Below are 25,133 nucleotides of genomic sequence, written 5' to 3' on the forward strand. Positions count from 1 at the left end.
GTGGAAATAAGGTATAATAATAAATAATAATACATCATGTAAACGAAAAATATCGACGCAAGGTGTGAATATGGCCAGTATTCAACTCCGTTTCTACATTGATAAACACCATGCGACCACCAGGGGTAGCCTTGATTTTTCTTGCCATCATTGGACGGAGTAGGAGTACCATTATTTCCACATAAGTACTCACATTAACGACAACAGGCTTCTGAGGAGGATGTCACAGATCACAGTGCATTCAAGGGAGATGATCGTCTTTGTTTTTTCGCAGGTGTTTGAACATCTGGAGAGGCTCGTTCATTACATTTATGAAATATTGCATTACATTTTGAGAAACCAGGAACGTACTCGACGATATTGTAAGTAATATAGCTACGACTTAGGCTATTGTTGTGACATATTGTAGGCTAGTGCAATTTCATTTAGGCTATGATAGGACAAGCTCTGATGTGTGGCTGTGTGAACATTTTACAACATTTTACAACATGTATACCATATATACAGGGCATTTTTAATCATACTTTTTGTTGTGTTGCTGCAGCATACAGTATGCATGTCAGTGTTTCAATATCATAAAATGGTAATTGCATTCTCTAGAACAGGGGTCCCCAAACCTTTTTGCATCAGGGGGACCCCCTTTGTGATAGCAAATACTTCAGGTACACCTTCATAATATCAGAATACAACTCCTACTTTAGAGTTTGATTAAACATTATATACAAGCAGTTTAATTAATGAAGGGGGGGAATTAAAATATTTTAAAGCCCCCCCTTGGCATCAAAGAGACATTTTTGCAGAATTGAAGCAAATTTCCTGCAAATCGATACATTTTTCCTTGGGGAAGAGAAGACTTTTAGCAGTTTTAGAACTATTTTCGTGCAATTATACACATTTTGCCATGGGGCATATTATACATATAATTAGATATTTGGGGATGGGAATATTGCTAGCAACAACAGATTAAATACATTTTTGAAGACGTTTAGAGAGTGCAATAGAATACAATGTAATTATATATATATACAATTACATTGTATTGCACTCTCTAAACGTCTTCAAAAATGCGACCAGATCTTAATTTATATATATTTATATATACATATATATATATATATATACATATGATCTGGTCGCAGATCTAGAATCAAGATATAGTGATAGTGTATCTCAGTTATGTCAATGTTTCCGTTTGTAAGATATTGTATCAGTTCCGTGCAATGAATGCAGGAATATAGGCTTCCTTATTTTCACAGTCATTGGCTTGTACGGTATTTTTTCACCAAGTTTCATTCTTTGGAGGTTAAACCGAATGCAATTGATGCTTGGAAATTTAGAGATAGTTTGTCAATTAAATGTTATCGTAGGGATGTATATCCTGTGGATTTAAAATCTATTCAAGATGATCTGTTGCTGATCACATCTATTTTAACATAAAGCAGGGACGGCTCCAGGTATAAGCAGTTGCTTAGGGCCCCAGGCCGCTAGGGGGCCCTAAGCAACTGAAATTTGGTTGTGCATCAGAAATTTGTCTCTTGTTATGTCAGTCATTGACAGTCACTCAATTATCCATGTCAATTATCCATGTTCACTCAATTATCCAACAAGATAGCAATTGTTTAGATTGGTAAATTAGTCGAGCTAGCTATCTAAACTTGTAGTAATCATGGCCGAATACCGACCAGGCACGTGCCCAGGTGCCCTGACCTCCAGCGGGCCGCCATTGATTTTGTTAGCTACCAAATCTCGATTAGAGCCCCAAAAAGGACAGAGCCGGCCGTAACATAAAGCATAACATTCTTCTCAAGGAGAAAGGAGACTTTTCACCAGACGGAGACCTATCATTGACAAGACGAGGGTGACCAAGAGCTTTCCTATGGTGGCCAGCCAACAGCTGGCCATGGGCAACGGTTCAATCAAAGCCCCACGGCCAGAGGACAGATGCCTGGCCTCCAGCCTCAAGGTGGAGCCTCAGGGCAGCCCCGTGTGGGACACGGAGCCCCTGAGGCTCAGGATAGCCCACTTGGAAGAGGAGCTGGCACAGAGGGACCAGGAGTTTAAAGCCCAGGAGCTGCAGCTGCAAAGCCTGCAGAGAGAGCTGGAGGCGAAAGTCTCCCAAATAGAGAAGCTCCAGGATGCCATCGGCTACAACAGCCTGGGCCGCTCCGCTCCGGCTCCCAACTACCCCAGCCACCACATGCTCAGTGTCATCAACCAGGGTCCCACCCGCTTCCACAGGGTGGCCGTGGAGGTCCACTGCAGGCTCAAGGCCAAGGAGGGCGTGTCAGCTGAGCCCACCTCAGGGCACTTCTGCGGGGGTTTCAGAGCCCAACATGTGTCCACAGAGAGGGCCTGTGTCCGCAAGGACTCCAGGTGGGTGTCAGACATCAACAGTACCACACAATGTTGTTGAGGATGTTGGAAGGGATAATAACTCTCAAAACATTTCCATGTCGTGGTGGACAGCCCAGACTGATTGTCCTCTATTGTACTTGTTCCTATTGTCTCATTCTCCCACATTTAATTACATTCTAACCTATTTCCCAATAAGCTAGAAGCAATCAGCTGGGTCTGTGATGATAAAGCCTTTAACCATTATTTGTTGTCATTGAATGCCGGTGTCTGGTATAGGCTACATGCACATAAAAAAATAACTATGCCGGGATTCAATCTGATCTCAAATCAAATCACATTTTATTTGTCACATGCACCGAATACAACAAGCCTTACCATGAAACGCTTACTTACAAGCCCTTAACCAGCAGTTCAAGAAAGTATTTCCTAAATAAACTAAAGTAAAAAATAAAATAACAGTAACGAGGCTATATACAGGGGGTACCGGTACCAAGTCAATGTGCGGGGGGTACAGGATAGTCGAGGTAATTTGTACATGTAGGTAGGGGTATCTTGCTTGGCCCGCAATGCACGTTTTAAAGTCAATGTGACCGTGTTCACGGAGACCACGTTCACAGGAAGAGGTGCATATGTCGGTTTAATTGTAAATGACCTTTTAAACGGCGCATTGTCCAAATCTGTGTTCTGGTTGATTCTCGGCCCAAGTGTTCTCTGGAAAACTGCCTGACTCTCTTGAAAGAACAACAGCTCTGGCCAAGCCTTTGTAGTGTCTGCCACTCCAAGGAGATTCGAAATCCTGTATTAGCATTGGGGATAATTGGAAGGCACACGGGGAAACAAAGGCGTTGAGCATCAATACGCAATATGTATGGACTGGATAATTATGGCTTCAATTAAGCAGACCTCGGTTGCCTGCATCACACTCTCCTGCTTTAGTTCATTCACCAGGTCGATCTTAGGTTAATGGACTGGCCCTCGGCTGTCTGATGCGATAACATAGGCCTTGTAGTTAAGAGGGATACAGGGGGAAACTGACAGCACTAACGGTACTATATCAACCGTTTAGTCTTTTATGTGGCTGGTTTAGAGACTAGTGACAGCATAGGGCTTTGTCCATCTGTGAAAACATGAACGCTGTAGTATGAATACAGTTGTAACGGCGTCGTTGAAAGTCTCTCGTGACAAAGCGTTTACTCAACTGAACCACCAGTTAGCAGCCCCTACTGTATGTATGGCTTAGTGGGCTGTTTAAGGTGAACTAATTCGACTTTTGGTGTGCTTTCCTAGTACTTTACTGCAATACATTGGATCCTTTTGTTCAGAAAAGTTATCCGGAGGCGATAAAACCCACGTTATTCAAAATAATCTGCCCATTTGTGCTCCCACTACCAATTTACTTGACTTGCTGTCAAAGCTGATATTTGACTTGCAACTAAAACGCTGGATGAATATTGATATGGAGGTGAAACAAGGCTTTGACCTCTAAAAGTAGAGTGTCTGTGCCTCTTATCTGTGCTCCTCCTGCTCCTAGCACCAAGAAGCTAATCAATGACGCCATCATGAACAATGACTTCCTGAAGAAGCTGGATCCGCAGCACCTGAAGGAGATGGTGGACTGCATGTATGAGAGGATCTACACTGATGGCCAACTGGTCATCCAGGAGGGAGAACCAGGGAACTACCTCTATGTGCTGGCAGGTCATATTGACTTTATTACCTTCTTACACAGTATATCTTTGGCTGTTGGTCTATACTCAGGCTAGGTTTTGTCCCTTCAGATGGCCTGCTAAAGGTCACGCAGAATGGCAAATTGCTTGGAGAGATGCGCCCCAGGACTGCCTTTGGAGAGTTGGCTATATTGTACAACTGTAAGAGAACTGCTACAGTGAAAGGTGAGTTTAACTGGTAGAGTCTCTAGAATGAGAGGATTTCCCCTTTTAGATACAATACTTGTCCACACACATCGTAAACAAAGTGTTCATACTCAAGTGCAGCAAACCACTCATGTGACATACATGATTACCAATGTATGACAGAGCAGCAAGGCGACACCTGATTTTATGAGGAGTCACCAAGGGACTATTAAATCGTCATTAGAATGTGCAAAACCATATTTCACACAGGTGCTTTCTCTAATCTTGCATGGAATAGTACTGTAGGAACCACACACCTTTTTCACATATTGAAAGTATGTTCACGCAATGTTCACGCAATGTTCACGCAATGTTCACGCAATGTTTTGCCAACTCATATAATGTTCTAAGAATACCCGGCCCAGTGAATGTCTGATGTTGTGTGGTGTGTTGATCGGACTTGTGATTTCCAATGGCCAGCTGTATCCCAGGCTCATATCTGGGCTCTGGACCGTCAGACCTTCCAGAGTATTATGATGAAGTCTACACAGGCCACACAAGAAGAGTACTTCAGCTTCCTACGCAGGTACAGCTAGAGGATTGGTCCTCAACCGTGAAGCAGGCATTGATGTCTATGGAAGATGTGCATGAAAGTTTAGGAACATTAGGAACACAATAGAGATCCAGTATGGATGGTGTTACTGTAAGAGATAGATGGGTTGAATGGCGCTGAAGGTTGGGAATAATAACAGCTAATAACAAGAAGATAACTAATATAAAACATAAAGTGTCCGTAAAACGTATATAGGTTCAGAACTTTTGTGAAATAAATAAATGATTGAGGTTCGAGGAAGGACAGGAGAAAAAAATATATATATATAAATGTAAAATAGACTGTGCCCGTAAAATGTATATAGTATGTATAAGCTGGAAGTAGAAGCCTAAGTGTTGTTGTTCATTAGTTTACTCCAATTAGCAGAGAAGTGGTAGGGTTAAAAAGTAATAAAATAAAAGATATATTCTTTAAAAGATGCGTATATACAGTATATGCATGTATATGTATGTATTTCTATGTATATAAATAAATGCAAAAAATATACATGTGGGATTGGAAGTGATGCAGACAATTACATTGATGGAATTTATCTGCAATATTAAAGCTGATCTACCCCTTAAATTTTTTTGAAATAAACATTTTACATTAGGAACACCTTCCTTATATTGTGTTACAATATATGGAATGGCATCAAACCGTGTGTTTGATGTATTTGATTCCATCCCATAATTCCGCTCCAGCCATTACCACGAGCCCGTCCTCCCCAATTAAGGTGCCAGCAACCTCCTGTGCTACTACAATACCCCGTTCAAAGGCACTTAAATATTTTGTCTTGCCTTTTCACCCTCTGAATGGTACACACACAATCCATGTCTCAATTGTCTCAAGGCTTAAACATCCTTATTTACGCTGCCCCCCTTCGTCTACACCGATTGAAGTGGATTTATCATGTGACATCAGTAAGGGATCACAGCTTTCATCTGGTCAGTCTACGTCATGGAAAGAGCAGGCGTTCTTAATGTTCTGTATACTCAGTGTCTACTATTAAGTTAGGTTATCTTTGAAGTAGTTGTGAATATGTTGCATTGCTAAATCCAAATTTTTATCCCCCCAATAACTATCTCTGTGTCCTTATCTTTTACAGTGTATCTCTGCTGAGAGACCTGCCAGAAGAGAAGCTTTCTAAAATCGTTGACTGTCTGGAAATTGTGAGCCTTTTACTTTGTTTCTTAATCAGACTTTTTTTTTTTTATAACAGGTGATTTGGGAAGATTTGTTGATTATTTTGTCTCATGCCTAGGACTATTTTGATAAAGGAGAGTATATCATTCGGGAGGGCGAAGAAGGGAACACTTTCTTCATTATAGCTAAAGGAGAGGTAAGACACAAGTGACACATGGTTCATGTTTGTAGCTGAAAAGACTCACTTTCGTATCTGGCGTTACAGAGAAGTTGAAATGCTTTATCCGACCGTTATAGATCATGCTATCTTTGATTGCAGAAAACGTAGTCTGCCATTTTGGATCAAGGGAAAAAGAGATAGCCCTTAACATGCTGTGGTTTCTGGCCAGGTGTGTGTCACCCAGACCACAGAGGGATGTACTGAGCCGCGGGAGATAAAGACGCTGGGTGTGGCGACTACTTTGGAGAAAAAGCCCTCATAAGGTAAGAGCTGTTACTGATCGCTTTGACCGACTCAAAATGTTAAATGGGCAAAAGCACTCTGGCCTGGTTTGTCTTGCACCAAGGCAAGTATCAAACACACTTGTAACACACCGTCGGTTCCCTCGTTCTCCCATGTTAATATGCGTTTGTCCACTTTCTATCAATTGTCATTGCTAGCCCCCTGATTGACAATCCACACATTTTACCAACGCGGTTTCAATCAAATCCTTTCACCATATTGTAGAGTAGTGGGCCTCGGAATGTCTGTCTGTCTGACAAAGGCATGCATTATCTGGCGGCTATTGCAATGATGATTCTGTGGTGAATTTCCATTGGATTCAATTGTGTGTAGCTCTGCTGATTAAGACTGTCTGTTTCTTTCCAGTGAGGATGTGCGTTCAGCAAACATCATCTCTACTGAGAATGACACACAGTGCTTGGTGGTGGACAGAGAGTGAGTGTGTTCACTGCGTGCGCGCGCACGCACACACACACACACACACACACACACACACACACACACACACACACACACACACACACACACACACACACACACACACACACACACACACACACACACACACACACACACACACACACACACACACACACTGAAAGGAAACAGCAGTCATGTGTTTATGCCACCTCTCCAGCAACTTCAACCAGATGGTGGGCACTTATGAGGAGCTGCAGGCGTATCTGAAGGAATATGTCGAAGAGCTCTCCCGATGTGACGTGAGGAGAAATGCACTGTAAGTAGTTCCACAAAATTACTGTTTCCACATAATTCAAATAACAAATGGCAGTTACGTACATTGACAAATACCCAACCACCCCAGACATTGTAGGGCCCCACTGTGGGCAGAAACAGAGATTTAGGAGTTGAACCCAAATGGTCCCCCCTTCCTCCCTCCTTCCATCTTTCCACAGGCCCCATTCCCCCGTTATCGACTCGTCCCCAGAGGCCCAAGAAGTGCATCGGCTCAGGGAGAGGATAGCTGTCCTCCCCACCCATGACCCCTTCCAGGACCTGGAGGTCATAGCTACACTGGGCATGGGTGGGTTCGGCCGAGTAGAGCTGGTGAGTGGCCTGATGTCTGGGTCACACCACAACATAAAGCAACGGCAAAAACAACAGCATAGGGCATAGGCCTACAGTTGCTATAAAAACGATGTAACATCATGTCAATAATTGTTATTTTTATATTGCAGGTGAAACTGAGAGATGAAGACACCACATTTGCTCTGAAGTGTATTAAAAAGAAGCACATTTTGGACACAAGACAACAGGAGCACATCTACTCTGAGAGGAATGTCCTTCAGCTGACCAAGTCACACTTCATAGTCAGGTCTGCGTCACGTGCTCACAATGCTCTCTGGTTGTCCTCACACAACACTGCCTATTGCAAAGTCCCCAAAGCAGTGGAAACATCCATAGCCTTTTATTCAGGCTTTTTTTCAAGCTTTTGACAACTGCAATGTTTTCTTAGAGTACTTCACATGATACGTCTTTATATCAGTGTAAAGGAGTTCCAATATGAATGGAGCATGACTGCTATCGCCTGGACCATATGACAATCAGGTTCAATCTAAAGAGCAAGGCCAACTACTCTGTCACTGTAAGGTCTACTACACCTGTTGTACTCTGAGCACGTGACAAATAAACTTTTATGTGAAGAGGGAGACAAGAGATATTGATGTTTGCAAGGCCTCCCATGTGGAATATCATATACAGTGGGATCTGAAATGATTGACACCATTGATAAAGATGAGCAATAATGATGGTATAAAATAAATAATGAAAATACTTAGCTCAAATGCTAACTTGCCCTGTTATTGGTAAGGGTGAGAGGTTAGCATGTCTTGCGGGTATGAAATGTTGAGCATACAATATAGCATCTTTAATCAAGGGTGTCAATTTCAGGCCCCACTGTAGATGTACTCTATTCCCAATCATCATTTTCTTTTTGAGGATCCTGTATTGTTTCATAAAAAACAATGTATGGTTGGTTATACAACATCATACAATCGCAGTGGGATGCAAAGTGGGACCTCGTGAATCCGCTGAATGCATAAACAAACAGTTAAGTGAAGGACAAATTCATTGTTCAGATCTATGAAACCGAGAAGAGAGTGTTTTGTATTCACAATGGAAATGAATACAGCATGTATTGTATCCATCTAGTCAATGCGTAACGCATGTTTTCGAGTGGTTTCTGACAAAAGTCAAACTTGAAATATAAATGAGGCAAATGCTGCCAAGACCAGTCTTACTTTCACATACTTTCCATGGTTTTAAAATTCATTGAAACAAATATTGTAATCTAGTGTAACTAGGTTTCCATCCAATTGGCGACAGATTTTCATGCCAATCTTCTCAAATCTGCATTGAACAATATGCGCATTTTCACACCAGAGATGTGTTTCCATCAAACGGACTTATTGCGGATAAAAGGCTGTGCTTGATGACATAGTGCGTATAAAAATATATTTTGCGATTTTAATTCCAATGTACCGAATAAAAAGTTACATTTTTCAACTCCACTGATGGTTTGTCACAAAAAACGTTATGTAATATTGCAAATGTGCCCACTCTGGTCTTGGCACGTGCACTATAGCCAACAGCTCACAGATACAGTGTGGGTGGGGCTAACTATACATGATGAGATTATTATGGATCATTTTTATTTGTCAAACGGCAGCCAATCATCGATCATTATGTCACCAGAATAAGACCCTCGAAATGTATTGGAAAGGGAGCATCAAGCTCACTTTCAGCACCCTGTGAAGTTCACATTAATGGATTTAATCTGTAGCCTAATAAACTGCATGCTTTCACGAGTAGTAGTGGGAGGGCAACACAACATACAGTACCAGTCAAAAGTTTGGACACACCTACTCATTCAAGGGTTTTTCTTTAATTTTTACTATTTTCTTCATTGTAGTGTAATAGTGAAGACATCAAAACTATGAAATAGCACATGGAATCATAACCAAAAAAGTGTAAAACAAATGTTTTATATTTGAGGTTCTTCAAAGTAGCCACCCTTTACCTTGATGTCAGCTTTGCACACTCTTTGGATTCTCTCAACCAGCTTCATGAGGAATGCTTTTCCAACGGTCTTGAAGGAGTTCCCACATATGCTGAGCACTTGTTGCCTGCTTTTCCTTCACTCTGCGGTCCAATTAATCCCAAACCATCTCAATTGGGTTGAGGTCAGGTGATTGTGGAGGCCCGGTCATCTGATGTAGCACTCAAATAGCCCTTACACAGTGTCTTTTGGGTCATTGTGCTGTTGAAAACAAATGATAGTCCAACTAAGCGTAAACCAGATGGGACGGTGTATCGCTGCAGAATGCTGTGGTAGCCATGCTGGTTAATTGTGCCTTGAATTCTAAATCAATCACAAAGAGTGAGCACCCCCATACCATCACACCACCTCCTCCATGCTTCACGGTGGAACCATACATGAGGAGATCATCCGTTCACCTGCTCTGCATCTCGCAAAGACACTATGGTTGGAACCAAAAATCTCAAATTCGGACTCATTAGGTTTCATCAGGTTTATTCCGGTCTGATATCCATTGCTCGTGTTTCTTGGCCCAAGTAAGTCTCTTCTTCTTGATGTCCTTTAGTAGTCGTTTCTTTGCAGCAATTCAACCACGAAGGCCTGATTCACGCAGTCTCCTCTGAACAGATGTTGAGATGTGTCTGTTACTTGAATTCTGTGTTGCATTTATTTGGGCTGCAATCTGAGGTGCAGTTAACTCAGATCTGAGGTGCAGTTAACGCCTTCGTAGCAGAGGTAACTCTGGGTCTTCCTTTCATAAGAGCCAGTTTCATCATAGCGCTTGATGGTTTTTGCAACTGCACTTCAAGAAACTTTAAAAGTTCTGTAAATGTTCCACATTGCCTGACCTTCATGTCTTAAAGTAATGACGGACTGTCATTTCTCTTTGCTTATTTCAGCTGTTCTTGCCATAATATGGACTTGGTCTTTTACCAAATAGGGCTATCTTCCGTATACCACCTCCGACCACCACAGCTGGTTGGCTAAAAAGTAAAGAAATTCCACAAATGAACTTTTAACAAGGCACACCTGTTAATTGAAATGCGTTCCAGGTGATTACCTCATGAAGCTGGTTGAGAGAAGGCAAAGAGTCTGCAAAGCTGTCATCAAGGCAAAGGGTGGCTACTTTGAAGAATCTGTTTAACACCTTTTTGGTTACTACATGATTCCATGTGTGTTATTTCATAGCTTTGATGTCTTCACTATAGTAAAAAGAAATAGTAAAAATAAAGAAAAACCCTTGAATTAGTAAGTGTGCCCAAACCTTTGTCTGGTACTGTATTGTTGCTTGACTCCAAATTTACTTCGATGTGTTGGTTACTATATTTCCACATAAAGGCATTTCCATCGCCATTTCTCGCATAATACACTTTACTGACCAAGGAACAAATTGTCTGGCAGCATTTATAAAATCCCCCGTTTCCATCAGCTCAGTCATGACTTTTTTGAATGAATGGATGGAAACCTGGCTAGTTTTAGACAAAGTGATGTTTATTATTTCCCAAGTGATTTAGTTCCATTGCCATGCCTCCCATGACTTGAGAGTGAAAGGTCTCATTTCACTGAATACCCTATAAGACAAGTCAGCCCTCAGATTGACACGGGAAAAGGGACTGTGGAAGTGAAGGGTGTTGACCATGAAACAAGAAGTGGTTCATGAGAGGAAAGTTCGAACTTGTCCTATTAAGAGTGAGAGGCCCCCCTCCACGTGTCCTATGGTCCAGTATGAGTTGCTAAGGAGTCCCTTTGGAGAATGTCGTTGTCCTTGGCCTCACCGCTGAGTGTAGACTGAGGTTTGATTTATCCGCCCTGTGACATTCAAGGACAAAAGGTCTGGGCAAACACTGATTCCAGCTGCCACTCAAAGAGGAAAGTTCAGTTTGAATGCCATATCCATCTTCACACATCTCTCTCTTCTCTCTCTTTTTCAAAATGCTCCTTTCTCTCACTCTGCTTTCCTAGGAACTGTTCTTTGGGGCTCAATTGACAAACAGATCCAACCAAGGCAAACAAAAAGCAGCTTAACACCTGAAAGTACCTCACCCAAAGAAAGACCTCTGTCAAGCAGTCATGTCTTTAAGAACCCCAGAACAGTAACATTGTTCAGATGGTCCTAAGTCCTCTAAATGTCACTTTGTGTTCCAGGTTGTTTCGGACATTCCGAGATGACAAGTATGTGTACTTGCTACTAGAAGTCTGCCTGGGTGGTGAGCTGTGGAGTGTACTACGGGACATGTGAGTGTGGGTTGTCTTACATCTGCTAAAACACCTCAAAAGCCTGTAATCAATAGAGATCGCCAGCTTGTAGTCCTAAAAACAAAACGTTTTGTTTCGTAAAGCCGTTCCTATGGGGCAAAATGAATTGGGAAAGAAGCCTTTATGTGCGTCGTGTTTTTTTAAATGACATGAATGCTTCAAAATTCATAAAAAGTTATGTTAGCTGATTAAGATTATCTCATAGAACAAAATGTATACGATGTCTGAAGCCTGTGTTTATCACAGACCTTATTTTCAACGTTTATTCCAAAATCCTACAGAAACTGCATTAATTTCCCCATAGGCTTTGTCCAATGAACCGTAGTGGAGTTTGTGCCTAAAAAAATATGCCATTACTATTGCTCTTATGATGCCAATCAAAAGTAATCAGTACAAGATCCTAGTATGTGTCTTAATGTTGGCCTTGACTGTGAAACAGGAGTTTCTTTGAGGAGCAGACAGCCCGCTTCTGCATTGCCTGTGTCCTGGAAGCCTTTGACTACCTCCACGCCAGAGGAATCATCTACAGAGACCTGAAACCTGAGAACCTACTACTGGATGCAGAAGGCTATGTCAAAATGGTAATATACCTTAATTTGAATACTGCTCATTTTCAGTTGTTTGTACATAGTCATACACTACATGACCAAAAGTATGTGGACACCTGCTCATCGAACATCTCGTTCCAAAATCAAGGACATTAATATCGAGTTGGTCCCCCCTTTGCTGCTATAACATCCTCCACTCTTCTGGGAAGGCTTTCCACTAGATGTTGGAACATTGCTGCTGGGACTTGCTTCCATTCAGCCACAAGAGGTTTAGTGAGGTCAAGCACTGATGTTGGGCGGTTTGTACTGGCTCGCAGTCGCTGTTCCAATTCATCCCAAAGGTGTTCGACAGGGTTGAGTACAGGGTTCTGTGCAGCCTAGTCAAGTTCTTCCACACCGATCTCAATAAACCATTTCTGTATGGACCTTGCTTAGTACACGGGGGCATTGTCATGCTGAAACAGGAAAGGGCCTTCCCCAAACTGTTGCCACAAAGTTGGAAGCACAGAATCCTCTACAATATCATTGTACTGTATGCAGTGAGATTTCCCTTCACTGGAACTAATGGACCTAGTCATAGACCATTATTCCTCCTCCACCAAACTTTACAGTTGGCACCATTCATTCGGGCAGGTAGCGTTCTCCTGGCATCCGCCAAACCCAAATTTGTCCTTCGGACTGCCAGTTGGTGAAGCGTGATTCATTACTCCAGAGAAGGCGTTTCCATTGCTCCAGAGTCCAATGGTGGTGAGCTTTACACCACTCCAACCAACACTTGGCATTGTGAATGGTGGTCTGTGTCGGCCATGGAAAGCTTCCGATGAACAGTTCTTGTGTTGACGTTGCTTCCAGAGGCAGTGTAACGGAGTGAATGACTGGTTGCCGGGAAGTAAGGCGCAGGAGAGCAGAGATTGGTGATAACAGGAGAACTTTAATATACACCCTGGCCCAAAGGCACAGGCGAGGCAACACAAAGCACAACCACGGTAACATGAACCGGATTAAACAAAACAAACAAACCTAGGGTTGAAACAAACCTAGCGCAAGCCAGCCTGCATAACACCCTACACAAAGAACAATTCCACACACAGACATAGGGGAAACAGAGGGTAATATACATTTAGTCTGATGAGGGAATGTGAACCAGGTGTGCGGGAAAACAAATCCAATGGAAAATGAAAGTGGAGCGGCTATGGGTAGAAGAACGGTGACGTCGACCGCCGAACGCCGCCCGAACAAGGAGAGGGACCGACTTCGGTGGAAGTCGTGACAGGCAGTTTGTAGTGATTGTTGCAACTAAGGACAGACAATTTGTTTTGTGCGCTACACGCTTCAGCACTCTGCGCTACACGCTTCAGCACTCTGCTGTTCAATTTTGTGAGCTTGTGTGGCCTACCACTTCACGGCTGAGCCGTTGTTGCTCCTAGACGTTTCCACTTCCCAATAACAGCACTTACAGTTGACCGGGGCATCTCTAGCAGGGCAGAAATTTGATGAACTGACTTGTTGCAAAGGTGGCATCCTATGACGGTGACAAATTGAAAGTCTGTTAGCTCTTCAATAAGATCATTCTAGCCTTCTATAGCCAAAACCACTAGGTGTATACATGTTTGAAGGGGTGTCCATGTTACAGTATCTGTCTGTTTCCTCAGGCTGACTTTGGTTTTGCTAAGAGGATAGGCCTGGGGAAGAAGACATGGACATTCTGTGGGACCCCAGAGTATGTGGCCCCAGAGGTCATCATGAACAAGGGCCATGACTTTGGAGCTGACTGCTGGTCTCTAGGGATCCTCATCTTTGAGCTGCTGACTGGCAGGTGAGTCAGTAGGACAGTATGACCTGTGATGTGATCTGCCTTTGACAATAACAGTGCCTCAAATGGGTGGAGTGTTGTGGACACTGAGTATGTGCTTGAATCTTGAATAAGGCGCTTCAGGCACTTCACTCTGAGAGGAACCATTAGACGTTAGGCCTCATCCCACAACCACGGTAACATATTTGACACTAGGATGTTGAGTGTATGAGGATCTATCAGCCTACTTGAGATAGCTTGTTGGGCTGCATAAGACAATACAGTGTGTGTAAGTGCCCCAAGCATATCCACGATACCATTTAGCTAGAGCCTGTCATGTTCATCATGAGCAAGATCCCTCAAGATCCCCTATTTGTTTTCTACACGTTTTCTACCCTCCAAACCACCTCTTCCAGCCCACCATTTTCTGGAACTGACCCTATAAAGATCTACACCATGGTCCTCCATGGGATTGAAAAGGTTGAGTTCCCCAAGAGGATCAGCAAGCGCCCCGATGACCTCATCAGGAGACTCTGCAAGTATGTGGCTGTGGCATCACTGACTGCTGCTATAGTAATCCCATTAAGCGACAAATAAGGCTGTAGTTGAATTAAATTAACAGTGTGTCTGTCTGTCTACTTTGTTTGAGGTAAAGCCAACAAAAATAATGAAACCCTAGTTCCCCATAGGGTGGCGCACAATTGGCCCAGCGTCGTGCGGGTTTGGCCGGGGTAGGCCGTCTTTGTAAATAATAATTTGTTCTGAACTGACTTGCCTAGTTAAATAAAGGTTAAATAAAATGTTTAAAAAATAATAATAATAATTGTGGTTCGTCCCCCTAGTAATTGATGTCCGTCCCCCTAGTAACATCCCTAGCAACCTATCAGGGCACGAGTCACACAGGTCAGAGAGAGTTTGAGAGGCTGGTTTATGGTACCCCCTCGACTCTCAGGCTCCAGCCATGGGGGCTGGGGAGTGGAGTGTGCAGCTCAGGGTTGTGAGGTGCTAATAACAGTCTCTACTCACTGTATTCTCCCAATTAGCACCTTAACACTAGTAAACCTGACGAAGATCCTCTGGATCTAAATGTTGTCGTGGTTGTAATTGGCAGCATATAAAGGATGTGTTTGTAAATTCAATCTGGCAGTCTGCTCCGATAGCAGAGCACTCTGTATTGAGAGTGCCAGAGTACTCAGAGTGCCAGAGAATAATAATGAAGAATAATGAAGGAATTTAGCAACACCCTTCATTTGTGGATATGACTGGTGACAGTAAATGTCTGCAAAAAATATTTTATTAAATTGTTGCCAGCAGCACAGTTACATTCACTAACCCTCTAAATTACATGAAAACAGTCCAACTAGCTCTGCTAGGGCAGTAGAGTGTGTTCACTCGTTTGTGTCTGGAAGTAGCTAGTAAGCTAGCCAACTTTAGCCTGTTAGCGTGGGTGCTTGACTGCCGTTGTGAGTTCAGAACACTCAGATTAAACCCTACCAGAGCGTCCAGTGTGTGCTCTGAACGCTCAGAGAGTGAAACGATCTGAATTTATGCATGGACAATCTGACAACGCTCTGAATTTACTAACAACCCAGAGTGCACATTGACACACTTTCAGCTGACAAAACAGTATGTTGATATTTGATTGGTCATAAATAGGCTACTGGACAAGGCTAGTGAGCACCATGTTTAAAATCCTTTGGCCAGCTCAGTGAGTCACACAGCAATTGAGCCTTTAGTAATTGACCAGACAAAAACAACTGAATGTAATTGGTCCATGAGTGGCCTGCATGGATAATAATCACATATCAAGCCAGACCAGGTCTGAATCAAATAGACTGTGTCATATCTACTGTATCAACCTGCTTTCGTGTGTGTATATAGGGTATTAGCTGCAATCATGTTGTCAGCATTCTGTTTGTCCAGATGGTTGTCAACAATAACATGTACATATATATATATATATTGTCCTGCCTTTAGGCTCAACCCTGTGGACAGGCTTGGTAATAAGAAGAACGGAATCCTCGACATTAAGAAACACAAGTGGGTCTGCTTATTTTTAATAAAGCATCATCAACACCAACTACACACCTAGACAGATCCTAGATCCTAGATCCTAGATCCTAGATCCTAGATCCTAGCCACTGATCAGCTACGGTTCTTTAACGTATTCAGCCATTGATGGATTTCTGATCAAATGTGATATAAATCCAGCTCAATTTGAACAACTTGCTCAGTGGTGCCTTCATAACCAGTAGGCTATGGATCATTCTCTCTCCGTTCAGTCACCCAGAGACATTAGGGTAATTATTTCTGAACCTATTGGTGTCAAACCTCTCTGCACTGTGCAGAGCAATGTGTGTTGAGCACCTACCCCCTCCCTCCTCTTCAGTATCATGTCACAATAGTCAGTACTGCATAAAAAAAACAGCACTTTCACCTGGGAGCAATTAGCTGTGAGAATGGGGGGTGCATCTGCCTCCTTATTTAATCAGCAGAGCAGAGCCTGAATAGACCATAGGACTGGCAGAGCTGGCTCCCTCTCAACAGTCATCCGAGCACTAATGCTCGAAGCTGGAGGAACTCACTGAGCAAATCATAAAATCGTGACAGCCATTTTGACCTTTGTTTGGTCATTAGAGAGATGTTCCTGTTCTGTGTAGGCGAGTGATGTTTGGTAGAAATGGTATGTAAACATTAGTGGTCCTATTAGCAGTTCAATATGACCTAAATCATTCTGTTTTTAGTGTTGCTGTGACTGTACACTCCTGTGTGTGTGTCTTCCTGCAAAATAAAATATTTTGTTCACTGCTTGATACAGGGTCCTACAGGCTGGGGTCTGTCTTTGTGGGGTGATGTGTGTGCATGTATGCAATATCTATACCAACTGTTCTATATTGTATTGGGTCTGGTGGAGTGTGTGGGCACTGGGGGATGATGGGATCTGTAGTTCTGACAGAAAATTAATAGCTGACTTTTTGTGACGTCTTGCAGGTGGTTCCAGGGCTTCAACGGGGAGGGGCTGAGATGCCAGAAGCTCATATCCCCACTGAAGAGAGAGGTGAAGTGTTCTGATGCATAGTACTCTAATCACAAAATTATAGAGTACAGGTATATGACCGTCAAAGGAGTTCTTGGATGTGACTGTATCTGACGGGTGTTCTTTGATGTTCCTCTCCCCAGCTGAAGGGGCCGATGGACCACAGCCACTTTGACATCTTTCCCCCCGAGCTGGAGGAGCCTCCAGATGAGCTGTCAGGCTGGGACAAGGACTTCTGAGGTGCCATTTTGAGCCTCTACTCCGCACAGCCATGTCTCCAGACAGGTAGTGTCACTCTACTACCTGACGCCGGTGTTCCACTACTGCAGTGAGCTGTGCTATCTGGCCTAAGACAATAGACACCACAGAAGCAGCCTTGACTGAATACTGTAATCCCATCTCTTCCCTGCGGTTGCCATTCTTGCCATACATTTGACATCATGAGTGCCTGGCTGTTGCTGCCTTGCAGACGGAGAAGACCATTCTTTTTTGGGGCTCTTGGCCGGAGGAACAGTGTGTGAAGTGTCACTTGAAACTTTCATGTGACAGCAAGGACTTTCATCAAGTGATTAACTTTGACTGCCAAAAACTCTAATCTCTGTCAAATTCTTTCCCTCAGACAGAAACTCTTAGGACAATGGAAATAAATAATAAAGCTTCTTGATTGTTACAATTAAAAACCAATGCATTTCGGCTTTTGGAATTCTTCAGGGTTTTTACAAAAGAAAATAAATAATGAGGGTTTTATACAGTACATTTCAAAAAGGCTTACTATGGACAAATCACTATAAAACAACATACTGTAACAAAATATCTGATTCGTAAAAAATCTGACCAATTGTCCTTGACACATTACACACAATACATATTACAGTCACACATGATTTGGATAATCCGGATCCGAATAGTCCATCTGTTGATGCTCTACAGATGGTCATATTATCAACAAACTATATGTTGATAAGCAACTGCTTGCTAAGATTAGGGTAAGGGTTAAGTTTAGGGTTAGGGCTAGGGTTAGTAGATACCAGTGACGGTAAACTTCTTCAGGATCGGTGGATCCCCTGCGAGACAGTTGAGCTAACGTAAGCTAATGCAATTAGCATGAGGTTGTAAGTAACAAGAACATTTCCCAGGACATAGACATATATGTTATTGGCTGAAAGCTTAAGTGATTGTTAATCAAACTGCACTGTCAAATTTACGGTAGCTATTACAGTCAAAGACTACCATGCTATTGTTTGAGGAGAGTACACAGTTTTGAACATGAAAAGTTGTTAATAAACAAATTAGACACGTTTGGGCAGTCTTGATACAACATTTTGAACAGAAATGCAATGGTTCATCAGACCAGTATATATTTTGCACTTACACTGCTGCCATCTAGTGGGCTGGAAAATTACATTATGGCCTTCTCTTGTGTTTAAAAGATGATGGTAGAATGTTTTTTACAAAAAACATTAGTTGTTTTCTTTGTATTATCTTTTACCGGATCTAATGTGTTATATTCTACATTCCTTTCACATTTCCACAAACTTCAAAGTGTATCCTTTCAAATGGTACGAAGAATATGCATATCCTTGCTTCAGGGCCTGAGCTACAGGCAGTTAGATTAGGGTATGTCATTTTAGGCGAAAATTGACAACAAAAAAAGGGTCCGATCCTTATTAAGGTGACCAGATTTCTGAAATGAAAACCGGGGACATTTCCAGTTCGGCGGTCAATATATCATTAAAATATCAATGTTTTTGTCTATGAAATAAAAAAGGGGACAATTCTGGTTTCATGTATTTAGTCTAACATGCACACTGTGATAGAGAAAACAACTATATATACAGAAACACTACAGACAAGACAGAACAGCCTTTCAGTGGTCCCGGTAGTCTGGGTAGAATAAGAGCAGAAGAGAACATGAGCAAAATGTAAGAAAACAGAAATGTCACGTCCTGATCTGTTTCACCTGTTCCTGTGATTGACTCCCCCCCAGTGTATTTATCCCAGTGTTTCCTGTCTCTCTGTGCCAGTTCGTCTTGTATGTTTAGTCAAGTCAACCAGTGTGTTTTTCCCATACTCTTTTTGCTATTCTCCTTTTTCTAGTCCTCCTGGTTTTGACCCTTGCCTGTTTCTGGACTCTGTACCTGCCTGCCTGACCATTCTGCCTGCCTTGATTCTGCCACTCTGTACCTCCTGGACTCTGATCTGGTTTTGACCTTTTTGCCTGTCCACGACCATTCTCTTGCCTACCCCTTTGGATTATTAAATGGTAAGACTCCAACCATCTGCATCTGGGTCTCGCCTTGATAAAAAAAAAATAGTATATGTGAAATATTTAACAACATTAAAAAAATAAGATGATGATGAGATTGGTAACTACATAATATACTTAAACCAACCTAATCTGTATATTTCTCTGAATAATGTATTTTCATCAGGATTGCTCTGTCTTTAGCCAGCTTCTCCATGAACTCCTGGCAGGGGAGGTTGAAGTTTGTCTTCACAATAAGCATTTCCTTGATGGTAGGAACAGTGACACTATTTATTGCTACTGTCCATATATCATTCATTTGGGAGAACACTCTCTCGACTGGTGCATTACTTCCAGGTAAACACATAACAGACACAAATCTAGTCAGGTTAGTGTGCGGGATGTCATTCTCTTTGAAGTGGGTAACCACCGTGCTCCATCTCTGACTAAGCGGTGTCTCAGATGTTTTCCATGCGTCAAGCGATTTTATTTTTTTCCTCCCCCCTCTTTAGGAAATCTTGCAGGCCATTAACCTCGTCAAACAATGCATCCTCATTGATGGTCACATTGGGGCATTGTTCCTGCAGTGTGGCCGCTGCCTTCTGGATCTCTTCACCCGGAGGTTGCCTTTTTAAAAGGAGACAACCTAAACCAATCACCTCCCGCTGCGGAACATTTTTAATTTTGGTATGGACATTGACCCTCCCCAGCCTATTCAGTCCTCCAAAGTTGGTATATGTGTTGTCGGCAGAGAATGCCACGACTTTGTTTTCCAGGTTACAATTTTGGATGACCACCAGGACCACAGCTGCAATTTCCTCTGCTGTTTCTCGTTTCAATTCAACAAAATCAAGCAGTTTTGTTTCCACAGACGTGCTGCCATCATATATTTTACAATATCTGTCACGGTTTTCATATGGTGAAGGAGAGTCGGACCAAACTGCAGCGTGTATATTGTGATCCATGTTTAATAAACCAAACGTAACACGAATCAATACAAAAACTCAACAAAACAATAAACGTAATGAAAACCGAAACAGCCTAAACTGGTGCAAACTAACACAGAGTAAGGACGTCAAGACACTAAGGACAATCACCCACAATACAACCAAGGAATATGGCTGCCTAAATATGGCTCCCAATCAGAGACAACGATAAACAGGGCTCCGGGCAGCCGAGCGGAAATGGAGGAAAACTCGCCTCCCTGCGGACCTGGCATCCTTTCACTCCCTCCTCTCTACATTTTCCTCCTCTGTCTCTGCTGCTAAAGCCACTTTCTACCATTGTAAATTCCAAGCATCTGCCTCTAACCCTAGGAAGCTCTTTGCCACCTTCTCCTCCCTCCTGAATCCCCCCCCCTCCCTCCTCCCTCTCTGCAGATGACTTCGTCAACCATTTTGAAAGAAGGTCGATGACATCCGATCCTCGTTTGCTAAGATAAACACCTACAGACCCTTTTCTCTCCAAAACTCTTGAGCGTGCCGTCCTTGGCCAACTCTCTCTCCCGCTATCTCTCTCACTGTGAGACCCATCAGAACTGATTGAGAACCACTTCAGACAGCCATAGACTTGGCTCTCCTAGAACACCCCACTATCAAGCTACAATCAATCAGATTGACAACTCCACACACCACATACAAAAACCATGTCACTGATTGAGAACCACTTCAGACAGCCATAGACTCTCCTAGAACACCCCACTAAGCTACAATCCCACTAAGCTACACACCACATACAAAAACCCATGTCACACCCTGGCCTGACCAAATACATAAAGAAAAACACAAAATACTTCGACCAGGGCGTGACAATATCTGACTACTATTGGCAGCAGCTTTACATGTACGCATCAATGGACAGGGACACAAATTCAACTTGGTCTAGGTCCTGTAGTTGCCCATGGTGCTAACACGTTACTAACTATGGATATGTGTAACTATGATTGTGTCGCATAGTGTGGTAGCAAAGACATCCTCTTGCACAACTAAATCATATTCTTCTTGGGAAGTCTCTACCTTCTTGAAGAATGTGGTGACAGAGGGCATACCAACACGGCCAATCAGAGAGGCTTTATGCTTTTTCGTTCTACCACTGCCGTTCTTGCCCCTCCCACTGCCAATTGAAAAAGAGGAATAACAAAGGGTGCAGTGAACCATTCTATCGCCTTGACCTGAGCGTATAAATGGAAATTCTCTCATCACGTTGTCATTAAAATGGCATTTCCACTTGGAAAGAGCCATTGTACCTCCTTTGTCTGCTCTTCTTCACTCCCCTTGTGTCACTCTTCTTACTCTCAACTTGTTCTTCTCCTCCGATATTTCTCCTCTTTTCTTCACTCGTCTTCCTTCTCTTTCTTCCTTTCCTTCTCTTTACCTTTCCACCTCACTCTTCTACACTCTCCTCGCTTCACTCTTTTTACTCCCTTAATTTTTCCTTCTCTCTCTTCTCCTTCCTCCCCAATCTTTAGTAATTAATAGTACACTATTACATAAAATACTTTGGTTAACAGATTCCCAATGCTTGCCTCATTTTTGTATTTTATCTCAAAAACATTGTTTGGAATAATAAATTGTCAGGCTCTGTAATCATATCTTATTATTATTATTATATTGACCTTTCCTCCTCTATCTCCTTCACTCTTCCTCCTCTTCTTCTCCACTCTCTAACAGAAAACATTATGCTAATGTTATCCATGAAAATAGAGAGGGGGGGCTCCCTCTAATAATTTGTGTATCTTCATTTTTAATCGCAGTGCTTAAAGCAAAGGCCCGCGGAATCATGCTCAGATCACATAAAGAATTTGCGAGAGTAAAGATTTGAAAAACGTATTTGTTATTCAAATTAAAAGCCCAATGAATAATCGCCTTTGGGTAATGATTTAACTCCCAGTGCTTGTGGGACATGTATTTTGAAGGCACGTATGAATAACAACAGCACGAGGACAGACAGTGACTGACAGGCTGACACGCACGTCACATTCTTACGAGGCTTAACCCCAGACTTTGAAATTACAGAGGAGCTTGCAGTCAATGAAGAGCACAACCACAGGGAAAGATTTATTGGGGGAGGTTAATAAGTGTGTGGCAAAGCTGGGACTGAGTTTTGAAAAGTTATCCAGTGTGACCACTGATGGTGCCCAAACTTGACAGGAAACGTTGGCCTTTTGAAAAGGATACAAGATCAAGTAGCTGAGCTGAACCCAGATCAGAAAATGATTTTCCTGCTTTGCATTATTCACCAGGAGGTGCTCTGTAAATGTGTTCTGAAAATGAGCCATGTTGTGGATACAGTCACTAAAACGGTAAACTTCATAAGAGCAAAATCTTTAAACCACAGACAGTTTGTCTCACTGTTGGAAGAGAGAGTCGGGTCATGCATATCTCCCCTATCACACAAACGTGAGATGGCTGAGTTTGGGGAAGGTGCTTAAAAGGGTGTGGGACCTGAAGTCTGAGATTGCTGAGTTTTTGCAAATGAAAGGAAAATATGTGGATTTCCCTCAACTGCAAGATAATGAATGGTTGACTGATTTTGCCTTCACCATGGACATCATGGCCCTCATGAATGAACTGAATTCCAAACTACAAGGGAATGTACAGATGTACAGCCTTGTCAAAGCTTTCAAGGGAAAATTACTCCTCCTGATTCGAGAAGTAGAAGAAAACAACCTCACCCACCTTCCGGCACTACTAGTCTGTTCCCTATCAGATGACCAGCGGGAGAAGTATACATCGCTGCTGTGTGCTTTGAACTGTGAATTTTCTCGTTGTTTTGACGATTTCAAAGTGTTGGAAAATGACATGCTGCTGGTTTCCTCTCCTTTCAATCAATCAATCAATCAAATTTTATTTATATAGCCCTTCGTACATCAGCTGATATCTCAAAGTGCTGTACAGAACCCCAGCCTAAAACCCCAAACAGCAAGCAATGCAGGTGTAGAAGCACGGTGGCTAGGAAAAACTCCCTAGAAAGGCCAAAACCTAGGAAGAAACCTAGAGAGGAACCAGGCTATGTGGGGTGGCCAGTCCTCTTCTGGCTGTGCCGGGTGGAGATTATAACAGAACATGGCCAAGATGTTCAAATGTTCATAGATGATCAGCATGGTAAAATAATAATCATCACGGGCAGAACAGTTGAAACTGGAGCAGCAGCACGGCCAGGTGGACTGGGGACAGCAAGGAGTCATCATGTCAGGTAGTCCTGAGGCATGGTCCTAGTGCTCAGGTCCTCCGAGAGAGAGAAAGAAAGAGAGAAAGAGAGAATTAGAGAGAGCATACTTAAATTCACACAGGACACCGGATAGGACAGGAGAAGTACTCCAGATATAACAAACTGACCCTAGCCCCCAGACACATAAACTACTGCAGCATAAATACTGGAGGCTGAGACAGGAGGGGTCACATCACTCCAGCCAACGCTTGGCATTGTGCATGGTGATCTTAGTCTTGTGTGAGGCTACTCGGCCGTTGAAACCCATTTCCTGAAGCTCCCGACAAACAGTTACTTTGCTGACGTTGCTTCCAGAGGCAGTTTGGAACTCGGTAGTGATTGTTGCAACCAAGGATATACTTTTTTTTACGCGCTTCTGCACTTGGCAGTCCCGTTCTGTGAGCTTGTGTGGCCTACCACTTCTCAGCTGAGCCATTGTTGCTCCTAGATGTTTCCACTTCACAATAACAGCATTTACAGTTGACCAGGGACGCTCTAGCAGGGCAGAAATTTGACAAACTGGCTTGTTGGAAAGGTGGCATTCTGTGACGGTGCCACGTTGAAAGTCATTGAATTCTTCAATGACCATTCTACTGTCTGTTTGTCGATGGAGATTTCATGGCAGTGTGCACGATTATATACACCTGTTAGCAATAGGTATGGCTGAAATAGCCAAATCCACTCATTTGAAGGGATGTCCACATACTTTTGTATATATAGTGTATTTCCCTTGCTATGAGGTAAGGTAAGTCCATTGGTCAATAGACACTTGATACTGGATTTATTCAGGGGATCTTCTGTTGTGACCTTAAATGACTCCTCTGTAGGCTACACAGATGTGAGAATATCCCAAAACTGGAGGTGAGCGCTCTGCCTAGACTTTATTAGAGGTCAATATGTGCAAACATGACATACCTTGTCTCCGTGACAACCAAGCTGACCAGTCAAGGAACATTAACACTTGGTGAAACGTCCCCCTGTACTCTTATCACAGCCCCTACCTGCCAGAAAGGGAGGATGATGCTTTGATCAATATCAAGTTCAATGCGATCCATCACGCATTTGAGGTAAGCAATCCCCTTACTGGTCATGTGTCAGGCAGAGAACGACACATACGGTGAATATTGTGCCACTCATCCATGTCTGTTTCCTGCACCACAGCACATTCTCAGAGACCCATGGGCCAAACACATCCTGAAGGAGACAGGAAAGAGCCTGGTATGAGGGCTGCTCGCTTTAACAGGAAAGTTATGTAGCTAGTAGTATACCCACCTCACCCACTCGAAAAAATATGTAGTGCGTGGAGAATAAATGCTTTGGTAGGTATTCAATACTTGCATCCATTATATTAGCTGGCATCAATAATATAATTTTTGACATCTACTGTAAGAGCTTGGCATTTATCAAGACAAGCCCTGAAGGTTTTGAAGTTGTAAGTCTCCCTGCTATGTGAAGCGGTGGGTTTAATAGCCCTGTATCTCTCAGTGGGTTTGTACAGTACACAATTCTCTATGCATCGCACATTTTTTCCTGAATTCCTCTG

General features: G+C 42.8%; 1 protein-coding gene across 1 annotated transcript; it reads left to right on the forward strand.

Moving 5' to 3' along the window:
* The first annotated feature begins 191 nt into the window (after nucleotides 1-191).
* Nucleotides 192-18,210, forward strand: LOC118361806 (cGMP-dependent protein kinase 2-like). Its single transcript, XM_052477185.1, is given in 20 exon segments — nucleotides 192-362; nucleotides 1,809-2,373; nucleotides 3,887-4,053; nucleotides 4,134-4,247; nucleotides 4,689-4,794; nucleotides 5,909-5,972; nucleotides 6,065-6,142; nucleotides 6,336-6,393; nucleotides 6,396-6,429; nucleotides 6,815-6,883; nucleotides 7,086-7,184; nucleotides 7,363-7,513; nucleotides 7,645-7,781; nucleotides 11,649-11,738; nucleotides 12,199-12,340; nucleotides 13,960-14,123; nucleotides 14,516-14,638; nucleotides 16,077-16,139; nucleotides 17,091-17,157; nucleotides 17,280-18,210. Coding segments are annotated over 19 exon segments (2,319 nt in total). The 5' UTR covers nucleotides 192-362; nucleotides 1,809-1,876; the 3' UTR covers nucleotides 17,376-18,210.
* Nucleotides 18,211-25,133: the final 6,923 nt, after the last annotated feature.

This window comes from Oncorhynchus keta, chromosome 2 (genome assembly GCF_023373465.1).
Source record: "Oncorhynchus keta strain PuntledgeMale-10-30-2019 chromosome 2, Oket_V2, whole genome shotgun sequence".
Taxonomy (NCBI): Eukaryota; Metazoa; Chordata; class Actinopteri; order Salmoniformes; family Salmonidae; genus Oncorhynchus; species Oncorhynchus keta.